The following is a 12,572-nucleotide window of genomic DNA, read 5'->3' as shown; positions in this document are numbered from 1 at the left end:
GGCACGTCAACCTCTAGCAGTCCAAGGCTCAACAGATTTATTGTCAGTCTCCTCGGTTGAAACAGATGATACAGAGCCCGCTTCATCTTCAGGTTCATCACCATCTACAAGGCTGTCAGTTTGGCCAAGTGTCTTCACAGTCCCTCGTTTCAACTATGACGCTGAACTGCAACTTAACAAGGCCAATGCCGAGTACAGTGTTAGTGGAACTCATTTGATCCCTGCACCGAAGCTGAAATCACAAATTTTGGAGCAACTGGCCGAAGAAATCATTAAATTCAAAGCCTACCCAACTGACAATGATCTGAATGATGTTGCAGAAGCTCTTGTGAAAAAGCATCCATGTCTCAAGGAAACAGGATCCTTCAATGGTTGTTACGGGTGGAAGATCAGCCTAAAATATAAAATGGCCAACTTTAGGACCAAACTAAGAGTCCTTGGATGTAATGAGGTGACCATAAATTCACTGAAGAACAAGGCCCAAGACAAACCAGCCTTGAATGTGAAAAAGCCCAGAAGGGCAGAAGTTAATTACTGTCCACAGCATCCAAAAGGAGAAACAACTGACACTCTGGAAAATGAGAGAATTGTACTGCTTTCAGAGATAAAGAAGAGAAACAATGACCATGTAGTGGCACTGAAAATGGAAAAGACTTTCTCATATAGAAGGCAAGAAGTTCTTCAGGGACAGCCCCTCGTTGCAGACTTCAAAAGCAGGTGGCCAGCTCTGTTCACTCCGAAAGAGGTGAATATCCTATATGTGCTAAGATTTTATCTATACCTCAGAGTATGTCCACACAAGTACATGAAGATCATGACAAATCAAATACAGTGTTGACCAGTTGTTTGTCTTTTTTTAGCACTAAACCATGGAAAAAAGCAGAATGATGATCACATTTACATTATACAGGGCTGTACATTTACTTTATTATGTAGTAACATTGCATGATTCACCGAACTGATTAATTGTTGAAGCCTCGACTCTGTTTAGAAAGGCTGCAGGTCTTTAAACTGGTTAACATTCATCCTTTTTCTGTCCGCTGTCACTGTTCATCTGTCCTGTGCTTATATTGTTGTGATGTTCATATAGGATGAGTGACAAGTGTATTGTTGATGTGTTTCAGATCGACAATGAGTTCATGCGAATATCAACTGTTCCGTTGATATCTACATTCTTTGCTGAGCTCGACCAAAACTCTCCACGATTGATGGAGCTCTTTCGTGGAAAAGGAGGAGCGGCTGGGAAAAAGATCAGAAACATCATGGTGGCCATTTCAAAGGTTTGTATTAAAATATGGAGACCTATGCATAATACTTTTTATGTCCCTCTCATGACAATTGTGTGAGCATAAATCTCTATAGCAAACGTCCCACAAATCAGTTACTGTGGAATTCTTTTTTTGCAACTGCTAAAATACATATTTCAAAATTGGTTCTCTTTTTCCCTCAGGATGACACAGTACATACAAGACGCGCATGCGTCCTGAAGTCCTTGTGCGTCTACCTGAATGAAGACCACGAGAGACTTGTGAAGGAATATATGAAGAGTTCTTTTCCAAAACGCTATAAATCCATTTTAATAGTTTTCCAGAAAATGACATTTTTTACCTAGACCCACCCATTTTGTTAATATTCAATTTATCCTGTTAAAATGATTGTTGGCTCAGTCTGGACATGTTGAACAATGATTATTAAATCAAACAACAATATTGTTGATTAAAAACTCAAAGTTTATTTTATTTTTTCTCAAAACGCTATAAATCCACATTTAGAAAAACAAAAATTGATGGTTTCTGTCTTGAAAAACCAACCAACATGACATGAGAACATCACTGAGGTGCTGCGTGTCTCTCGCTCTCTCTCTCTCTCTCTCTGTGTGTGTGTGTGTGTGTGTGCGTGTGTGTGTGTGTGTGTGTGTGCGCGCGCACGTCGGGGGGAGGGAGGGGGGCGGTAATGATGTCTGTCTCTTTACATGTTAAACAAAGAGAACTATGGACTATGGAAGTTTTAATAGTCAAAATACAGACGCTATCATGACGTGAGCACATGTTGCTGTAAACAAAACTACGTCTTTGCTGTTAAAAAAAAAACAAAAAAAAACGATCGTTGATTCGGAGGACACCCGGCGTTACAGGCGGGGGGGGGGGCTACGGTATGCGGGGGCTGTGGGGGTATACTTAACGGCACAGTGTCCACCACATAAACAGATACAGTAATTAACACAGAACCCAGAAACTACTGAATGAATGACTGAAAACAGACCTGGGTTCAGAGCACCGCCATGTTGGACTGCATGGAGCTGCTCATAGAATTCTGAGGAGAGGGAGGAGATGTCGCGTTTTGGCTAAAAATAGACTTGGCGCTTATCGCGGTTTGGAGGGAAACTGCATCTTGCGGTGCCTTTTAAACAGGGAAATGTAGCGATTTGACGTGATACGTTGATGGAGCAGTGAATAGGCTCAGTACACAGCCAAATGGCGTGACAAACTCATTTTTTTAAAATTTGGCGTTTATCGCGTTTTGGAAAAGAGCTCTTCATATGGTGAGTTACATACATGTGACAAAATAGCCAGTGAGAGAATGCACATATTTACTTCCTGCATTTTAAAACGTGAAATCCTTTACAACTAAAGTACATTTTGCCTTGCCCTTATTTTTCATCATATGCTACTCGTAAAATTTCTGCAAGGTTGAAAACTAGAGATATAGAATTGGCAGAAACATTATTATGAACCAGCCGGACTTGAGCCGTTTTTTTGGGTAACATTATCATTAACATCCCTCTGGTATCCTTTCCAAAGGGTCACACACCAGTCAACCTCTGTTATTATCAAAATTACTAGAAAATGTATTTAATTTTTAATATTTTTATTGGCAGTTTAATAAAATGTATACCAGATTTTTGGAAAACAAAAATGACCAAAAATGGCTGATTTTCAATATTAAAAAATGATTGGGGGCAGGAAATTTTTTACTTGGTATCAGACTACTAGATATGTCGAAGATAAGAAACAAAACTGATTTTGATGCATTATTAGTTTTTGTAGTTTTCTGTTTTTCAATTTTTCGCCCACTTATGCCCTTAGTGGACATTTTTGTCCGATAGACTTACATCAATACCACATTTTTTTTATTGCCACAAAAGTAACAATAATTGCATTCAGCGATCACAGTGGTTTCTTCTCTTCAGAAGATGTAAGACTTGCAGATTTTACTGTCCATCTGGTGATGGACAGTAAAATCTGCAAAATCTGTCCATCGCCATTTAACTTCTACTCAGACCTATGAAAACAGACTGTACATTTCTAGGCTTTTTCAATGGGCTTTTATATGGAAGGGCTATAATATGTTTATGGATTTGATCAGCACTATGCCTACCTGTGTGTGTGGCTTACACATTGTCTTTTTTGGGGGGTTGTTGTTTTTTTTTCATCCTGTGACCTCTGTGTGACTTGCCGGACTACAAAGAGAAGCCGTGCAGACAAAAAAAACTGTGTGACAATCACCATTGAACTTTCTCCCTGTTCATACTGACGTTCTCTCCACCTGTAGAGCACCCAGTCAGCCTGAGGCAAAAGAGCTTGTATGTTGTCTGTACTGCAAGTCACACTGAAGACACTGCTCAGGGGGGGAAAGATATACAAAAAAACTCACACTGAATCCAATGCAGTGGACTTCTTAGGTAATGTGCTGTGCTACATGTGCTGGAAAGACTGCAGCAACATATGTATGCTCACGCAAACGCACACAAAAAGGAAGACATAATGCTGATCAAATCCATAACTATAGCCCTTATATATGTAAAAGCCTAAAATGATGCAGTCTGTTTCCAGAGGCCTTGATAAATAGCGCCATCTACTGATGAAACTGCAAATCTTCTCAAGAGGAGAAACCACTGTGATTGCAGAATAGCTCTGCCATCAAAAAATGTGGTTTTAATGTAACAACAAAATTGTCCACTGAGGATATAAGTGTGAGTAAAATTGAAAAACTGAAACTACAATAATCTGGCGGACTCATTATTGCCAATAAAAATATTAAAAGAAAAAGTAATCTTTGACATATCCAGTGGTCTGATACGAAGTAAAAAATCTCCTGCCCCCGATCATTTTTATATTGAAAAAATTTCATTTTTGTTTTCCAAAAATCTAGCGTACACTTAAATGAAATGACACTCATTTTTTTTTTAATTGTAATTTTGCTGAAAGATCTGTGTAAAAAATATTTACCTGATATATTTTTAGAGCAGTCGTTTTGAGAGGACATTTATGTCTTCTTTGGTAAAAGCTGGCCAATTTTATGCCGTGTTCTTGATGTAGTTGATTGATCCATGTTCTCTCAAAGCCAGCAGCTCCTGTATAGTGACTGCTGGTTGCTGGTCTCTGTTACTTCCTTTCTCATTTCAAAAATAAAAAATAATAATAATGTCCAAATAAAGCATTCATTTGGACATCCCTGTAAGCACTAAAGGGCGGTGCTCACTGCTCATAGGGATTTCACTTTGGAGATGTACAGAAGTAATTACAGAAATGGTACAATTGTACGACTTCTCTTCATAAAATTGTGTAAAAGTCTATTTACACACTTTCTAGACTCATACCAAATGTATTTATTGTCATATTTTACTCCATAGGACACGGACACTGAGGCCAACAATTTAATGGGCCAAACTGTGATGGGCGTGTACGTCGTACAAAAGGAGGGTGCAGAGCCGGGAGACGGTCCAGAGGACATCGGGGTCCTGATAGAAGGTGTGGAGGTCCTGAGTGGTTTAAGGGACACAGCTGTTGCCTGTGCTCTCTTATTTGGACTGATATACTGTCTCAACCTGAGCTACCCACCCGAGCTCAAATGCACTTTTGAAGTCCTACAGAAAATTCTGCTGAAGCTGGATGGGCAGAGACTGTCATCGAAGGCACAGTTTCTGAAGAACAAGCTTATGGGGTAAATTAGCTTGATGAAGACTGCATGGCATTTGTCCACATCTCTGCCAATGCAGATTTTGTTTTGTGAAGTTCAAATTTGAAGAAAGATGTTCCAACAGAATTTAGTTTGCACAATGCACTTAGATATCGTCTCATATGTTGAAAACGGAGATGACACAGAGCAGTGTTTTTGAACACATCTAGACTGGTTTTACTAGATGGACAGTTGTGGCTGGCAGTTACTGAGTGGCACATTCACACTTGCAATTTGAAGGTTGAGTATTGATACAATATATACAATTATACAAAGTTTTTCTGACTTTAGTTTGACAGTAATTTTTGACCATTTCTGATTTACAAACAAAAAGTGTGCATGTGTTTGTAATAATTCAGTGTTTGAAATGATTACATGCATATTTTTATAGTTATGCACAAAAATATTGCATTTTTACAAATATTTTAAGAAGTTTAGTTTCAATCTTAAAACTTGAAAGGACACCAGTCATGCACAAATCCTGGAAGATTGTTTTAAGGCTGTTTTCTCACAGTCAATTGTTTTATTGTAAAAGAGTCTAGACTTTAGATTATCTAAAGTATTTGTGAAAAAGGTTGAAAAAAACGTTGCATGTAAATTTTGACTGTAATTTCTGAACTCTGCAACCAGCATTCATATAGTTAATAGTGACACAAACAATTTGAGTCTTGGAGAAAAATGGTTTAATTGAAGCTGGGAGGATTTAATGCACTGTTTTAGCAGTTAAGTTGTACTGTCACATTGTCTTTGATGCATCAAAGACAATGGTAAAGATCCAGTGTCGGTTCTATGCTGTGTTGAATAATGTTGAATAAAAATTTTAAAGGTTTTTGCATGTTCTATAGTGGATCTTTGGTAAAGCATGGTGCTTACATTTAAAATAAGACTTACATTAGTACAATAGACAAAAGCTATATTAGTTAATCCAACATGATTTACATTATTACACCAGACAAAGGCTTTATTAGTTCTTCCAACAAGATTTACCTTAGTATAATGGACAAAAGCTATATTAGTTAATCCAACATGATTTACATTAGTAAAACAGACAAAAGCTTTATTAGTTCATCCAACATGATTAAATTGTGTTGCCCTAACTTAAGTTACTTAAATCAGACTAACACAGTCAAGATAGACTGACTTAACATGATTTCTTTAGATGGGATATATATGGCAAGATCAAATTACGTTCATCCAATGAGTTATTTTTTTGAGTGTACCCTGAACTTGACAACTTTCATAAAGGATCAGGTTTGGCACATTTTTTTTTAATTCTATGATAATTCATAAACTCATAATTCCATGTGGGTCTGTCATACATACTAGAGTCAATTTTACTTGTAGGAAATTCACGAAATTCATGCAATGTTGTGATAATGAAAATAACACGTTCCTCAGAAGTTAAATTTCTAAGGTGGAAACTTTGTTTTGCTCAACAAGGAAAGCTAAATGCAAGACATGGAGTCAATGTTAGAGTGAATGAGAAAGGGTTTATCGTCTGCTCTCAGGGAGTAAAGGTGGATTGGAGGTGAGGATTAAGGCAGGTGAGGGCGGAGGGAAGCAGGGCAGAGTAGGGAAAGGTTGTGAGTGAAGAAAACAGGCAGCCGTGCAATCATAGAGGAAGATTTATTTAGTGATCAATACAACATGAGAGTCCAAGCTTAAAAGACACAGACACAAAGAGAGCTGAGCCCGGGATCTACCACGCTGGCTGAAACAACACTGGTAATGAGGGGGTGAAGAAGGACTGGGATTCATATACTACTGAGTTGATGAGTAGATTGCAGGTGTGAGGTGACACAAACACACACAGAGGAGGCACATGTGTAATGGAAATTTGAGAAACACTGGGAATTAACTTGAAACACATGACTATGATAAACCTAATAATTTAAATATCCTTGAGTTTTCCTTTTGTACAGTGTTTTCACTGCTGCCTGAAAAGCTCATTGCTTTGAATAAAGGCTTTAGTCTATCAGCATCTCTGGTGGCAGGGGGACAGTGGGGGGCACTGTTCAGGCAGACTTCACTAATAAAATGAACATGATTTGCTTCTTCAAACTGATGCTGTGAAAGGGACAAAAAAGGAGAGCAATGTTCCCGGAACTCCCAGAGGAAATCGGCATCAGGGATTTCTATTCCGTTTCTCGGTTAAGGTGCAACTCAACTTTTAATATCTTCTACCTTTGGATCAGCTGTGGATCAGGTTCGATCCCTGGCTCCTCTAGTGTGCATGTCGGAAGTGTCATTGGGAAAGATACTGAATCTCAAATTGCCCCTGATGGCTGTTCTATCAGTGTATGTGTGCAATCTATGTACATGTATATACGTGAATGTGGTAGTGCTCTCTAAAATACTCAAAAAGCTATAGAAGCGTGTTCCAGTTCCCATTCAAAGTTGCATTAATTGCTTTGTTTTGATACTTGGCAGCAGCTGGTGAATCTGTATGCACAATACCAACATACCTTATAAAGCTATTACAATTACCTGTTTAGCATTCATTTGAAGTTGTAATCCTGTCTACCTGAGTGTACATCCAATAATCACCCTGCTCTCTGTTTCCTTTTGGGTGGTGACTAACTCCTGAGGGAAATCTGGCTCTTTAGCTGCTAAATGCTCCCTCATGTTCACTACAAATGAGCCCTTTTACATAATACATATCAATTAGATCCTTCTGTGAACATAAATGTATTGATTATTTCAGAATTAATTTTGAAATAGAAATATTCAGTTGGCATAATGCTCAATGCTACAAAATAAAACAAGTAATGGTGTCAGTAAACACTCTAGTGTTTCAATTGAATATTGGATAAAAAATGTCTGCATTTGAAATACAATCTTGAGCTGCACAAATCTCCATATTTATACCTTCCAGAAAATGCAGCTTTCATCTTCAGTCTGTCGAGTTTCATTTCATTTTTGTCAGTTTACTTTAAAATCACGAACCCTGAAAATGTGCTTGACTTTAGTGTTCTTTTGTTATAGCTATGTCAACAGCTTGTGGTGATAAGCAGCCCAACTAATGAGGGAGCGAGGGCCATCCTCAAGCCACTATGTAGGCTTCATTCTAGTTTTCGAAACATAGAAGAGATGATGAATGGCTGCCACAGAGTGAAACAGCATTCAGCAGAATAGTTTTTTTTTCTCCTTTAAGCTGCATCACTGCATCATTTAGCAACTACCAAAATGCACTGAGATTTGCTGTGCTAAACTGCTAAGGGAAGTGCACGCTCTGACCTGGCCTGAACCTCCTATGTGACATTTTTTTCAGGAGTGTGACATGCATTTAAAACATCAGTCCAAGTGCTACAGCGTTTTCACTTAGTCCATACTGTTCTCAAGAGTCTCTCCCAGGAGCTCTCGCTTCAATCCTGTTGCTTTTCACTGTGACTTCACTGAGGGAGCCATGATCCGCAGCACTGCAGGAGCAGCCAAACTTGTCGTGGAAAGCTGTTTGAGATGTGTCTTACAGGAAGAAGACAAAGACAGCAGTAAATTCAGCTCTCTACCCTGGCATCGACCAATAACAAAGGCACAACACACACTGACTCCGACATTTGGTGTTTCAACCCTCCTGGTTGTATTTGCTGAATTTCATTGTGGAATTTTGTTCTGTGGTATAGTTTCTCCTTCTCCTTCTTCCTTTCATAACGTTTCTTATTGCCTGTTGATACAGAAATATAGATGGCCGAAGCTACTGATATTGTGTGGGCTGTGGAGAAAGCACATTACAGCCTTATGAATTCATGCACTATATATGCTGGTCAAAACTTCAGTTTTCGCACATAAGCAGTCAATGCATGTGGTGTCAGTTTCGTTGACTGAAATAAAAATAAAAAAACACTAGCACTAGCATTTTGTTGCTATGACTGATTTAGTCATAGATTTGATTGATCAAGTTCCACAATTGGCCAGATTACCATGTGATCATGTTGGAGTTTCCCCACTGGCACTTGATCTTTCAAAATGAATTGGCAGTAACAGTTTCTATTATGTTGTCTGGTTGGAGATTACTTTACTACGTTGTGGTTGTGCAACTACTTTAACACTAAAACACAAATACAGATTTTTGGACACTTTTAATGTTTTAAATATGTATAGTGTTTCAAATCATCACTGGCTTTCTGTAAATTCAGTGTGCAAACTCGCAGACTTGAGCATGCAGTAAGGAACTGGGGAGGGGATTAACACTTCAGTATGCAAATAAACCTTTCGCTAATCCAGAGGTAGGGTGGTTCTCTGCTGACAGCCTGCACTTAACCCTAGAACACTAACGTCGGGTGATTTTCACCCATGAAATTATTGTTTCATAATTTTCATTATGTTGCTGTTGTCTGAGTTTCATGGGTCCCTGTAGCTTCATACTGCTCACTGACGTCACTGAAGGTAGGCATGTTTCCCTGCTGCCATCCCTAGTTTTTTCAGCAGGCACATGTTCGGGTGGATTTCACCCGACGTTAGTGTTTATGTATCTAAATCTGGCTACCATTTCTGGTGATGCTGAAAATGTTTCTTTTTTCTTTTTACTCCACCAAATAAGGCTCAAATGTCCCACAAATGGGTGGTCTGAAGGACAAAGTCCCAGCTCCATTAGTTTTTTTTTTAAGGAAGTTTTTGTTAAAAAAAACAAAAAAATCGCAAATTTTGGAAATTTTTTTATAGGGTCACCATGATACCTTTTTTTCATTTTGTGAAACATTGTATAGTGGAAAATTAAGGAAGTGTACTTCAATTTGCCATGTATTGTTGTATTTTAATATACTTTGGTGAGAAATATTTTTTTATGGGTATATTAATATCGGGTAAAAAATACCCGGTGTTAGTGATGATGTTACTTTTTGTAACGTTAGTGTTCTAGGGTTAAGAATAAAAATGTATGGTTATTTTGAAATTAAAGCACAAATATATACCCCCCTCAATTCATTTAACCCAGTAATTACAAAAAATACGAGATATGAAACATGATAATATTGAGTGGGAAAAAAATAACATAGTGGTGTCTTAGTGAAGTGGAAATGCCTTTTTTTTTTTTTTTTTTTGAAATAGTAGGCTGAGAGGGCGGAATGAAACGCTGGATAGGGCCGCTTGGCACGGGATTCGAACTGGGGCCGCCTGCAGTGAGGAATATAGCCTCAACACATGGGGTGGGTGCTCTACCAAATGCCATTTTTAAACTGATACTTCCATATTTGGTGATCTGGTGATAGTGGAAGAGAGTGCAAAGTCTCCCACAGGTATTTGCCTGGGTTGCTCTTTGCATAGGGGGTCTGTTACTACACAGGTAACCCTATCATGACACATACATTTCAGCTCAGGAATAAGGTGATGATTAGCCTTACTTTGTTTTGACTAGGATTGATCCTTTCCTGTAACACATATGGACCCAACCGTATGCAGTGAAACACACCCACAGCAGAACGAGAGCTGTCAGATGCCTCACTGTGAGAATCCAGCTCAGGCTTTTTCCACTCACTTGGGATGTACCAGACGTACACTCAGCCTCCTTTCACAGATATTGGGGGGGTTACTCATGCCACTTTTTTTGACATTTCTGTATGGAAATGTCTGCACCACAGAACTTTTAAATATGAATAGACAGTATTTGAATTGTTTTATCTGCCTCTTTTTATCTTGGTCATCTTGATGTGTAACTGAAGTCAGCAGGGCCTAAAGGTAACACTTTACAGAGTGCAAATTCAGATATTAAAGCGTCAGTGGGTAGGAAACAATCGGGGGGCTTTTTAAAAATAATTAATGCAACAAAATACATATAAATACAATTTAGTAAATGATACTTATGACAATCACACACACGCGACAGATTCTCCAAGGCATTTTAGTGACTTTTAGCTCATTTTTGTGTTATTGTGATCACTCTCAGCTGTGAACTCCAGTACAGACAGGAAGCAGCTTTCAGTAAAAAAAAACAAAAAAACACTGTTTGTTGGCTCCCAAGCACCAAATAAAACACATGAGTTGTTAAAAACACATGTTGAGTTTCTGGCGGGCAAATGAACACCAACTCATCTGGAAAGAGGTATTATAATTGACAAGATGACACATACCATTACCATAATTACGATGTAATTCTCTATGTTTGAGGAATGCTGGAAACTTTTGGGATAAAGAAAGTACACTCAAAAACTCAAGGCCTTGGCTCTAGTCTTCACTACATTTTAATGGGTAAAAGTCCCATGTCATAACTCAAGGTCTATAGATGATGTTAAATGTATCATCTTTTGCTATAAATGGGACACAAAAATATTCTACAAAAAATGCTTTACAAGTGGAGATATTCTCGTACATGCCAAATATACAGTGGAATCATCATACAGGAATTTATGAGAATAAATACATCTTTTTTTGTAACTTTATTCTCTCTCACTATAATACAGAAGAACCTGAGTTGCTGCTTGAGTCACTTGCTAACAGACCTGTAACATACACTTCAGTATTGTAGAGGGCAATGAAGTCACTGTGTGTTACCCATCAATACATGCCTGTGTGTATGTGTGTGTATTGTAGCCTTAAACATTTGTCAGTGCACATTCCACAGAGCTGAAAAACCAGGTAGTGGCACTGACCATGCAAAGGTCACAGCCCTGAAAGAGACGGCCCCTCACTCTCCTCAGGGACCACATTCACAGCTGGTGCAGCTCCACCGGTGTTCACACACCAATGATTATCCACTCTGGGGTCATTGTGCGCCACATCTCTCTACTGGCCCAGCAGTCCGTCACAGTCGCAGTTGGTCACACCTGGGTGATTCAGGGCTCTGCAGTGTTGATAAGCACGCTGGAGGTGAAGGTGCTGACGAGGTGAAGGGTACTCGGGAGTCTCAATTTAAGCTCCCTCTCTTTAAAGGAGAAAATAGATATACTGACCGTGGTCACACCACACTGACTGTAAATGCATATTTTATCAGCTTTGCACTTAGAGTGAGAGTTTAGTCTATTTGCATTTGTAGTTGGAAACACAGACACACCTCATCGATTTGACAATACATGCACAGCAATTACAAAATTAACAAACACTAAAAGACAGTACTACAAAACACAGAAACATACTGCAGGAGCAAAACACACAACCAAACACAAGAAATATTACCCAACACATTCTCACTCTCAACTCCTCACATACTCAGGATATTTTGGCATTGCATGTTATCACACTGGGTCCCCCTTTAATGTCTTTTTTGTAAATGAATGAAGTTCTTTATTCAAAGCCCGGGCACTACTGTTATTGTGTGGATTTTTTCCTAGTTATTATTTTTTTTCATCTTCCGGGCGCTTTTTCGGTCCGCTACTAGACATATTAAAAATCAAAACGTGCGTCTTGATCGGGATCGCTGTGCTATTACTTTTCTCAACAGTTAACGAATGCGCAAAATTTTGCATGTAAGTCAATGGGACGGATGGGAAAAAAAGAGCGAAAAAGACCAATCATTGGAGTTTAACAAACGACTACTGCTCAGGCATACTTTCACCTAGAGACTCCATTTAAACTTTAAACAGTAGACACAAGTCTTGTGTATTGTCGTATCACTCCACGTTTTGATAGGTCATATAGTTTTTGATCAATCCCTGATCAATGACCACGATCATTTTTGGAGA

At 38.7% G+C, this 12,572-nt stretch overlaps 1 protein-coding gene across 1 annotated transcript; it reads left to right on the top strand.

Moving 5' to 3' along the window:
• Positions 1–240: 240 nt before the first annotated feature.
• LOC146964278 (uncharacterized) lies at positions 241–11,781 on the top strand. Its single transcript, XM_085768095.1, has 6 exons — positions 241–745; positions 1,125–1,280; positions 1,451–1,547; positions 3,191–3,195; positions 4,649–4,944; positions 11,592–11,781. The coding sequence occupies exons 1-6, from the start codon at positions 407–409 to the stop codon at positions 11,779–11,781; spliced, it is 1,083 nt and encodes a 360-aa protein (XP_085624221.1). The 5' UTR covers positions 241–406.
• Positions 11,782–12,572: the final 791 nt, after the last annotated feature.

Source organism: Trachurus japonicus, chromosome 22, assembly GCF_045865225.1.
Source record: "Trachurus japonicus isolate A0001 chromosome 22, Traja_1.0".
In the NCBI taxonomy this organism is placed as follows: Eukaryota; Metazoa; Chordata; class Actinopteri; order Carangiformes; family Carangidae; genus Trachurus; species Trachurus japonicus.
This window is presented reverse-complemented; position numbering and strand designations above follow the sequence as displayed.

Excerpts from the sequence above, each read along its gene's own strand:
- LOC146964278 (XM_085768095.1), top strand. The coding sequence starts at position 407 with ATGGCCAACTTTAGGACCAAACTAAGAGTCCTTGGATGTAATGAGGTG. Across the intron at positions 746-1,124 it reads CTCTGTTCACTCCGAAAGAG|ATCGACAATGAGTTCATGCG; the intron begins GTGAATATCCTA and ends GATGTGTTTCAG. Across the intron at positions 1,281-1,450 it reads TCATGGTGGCCATTTCAAAG|GATGACACAGTACATACAAG; the intron begins GTTTGTATTAAA and ends TTTTTCCCTCAG.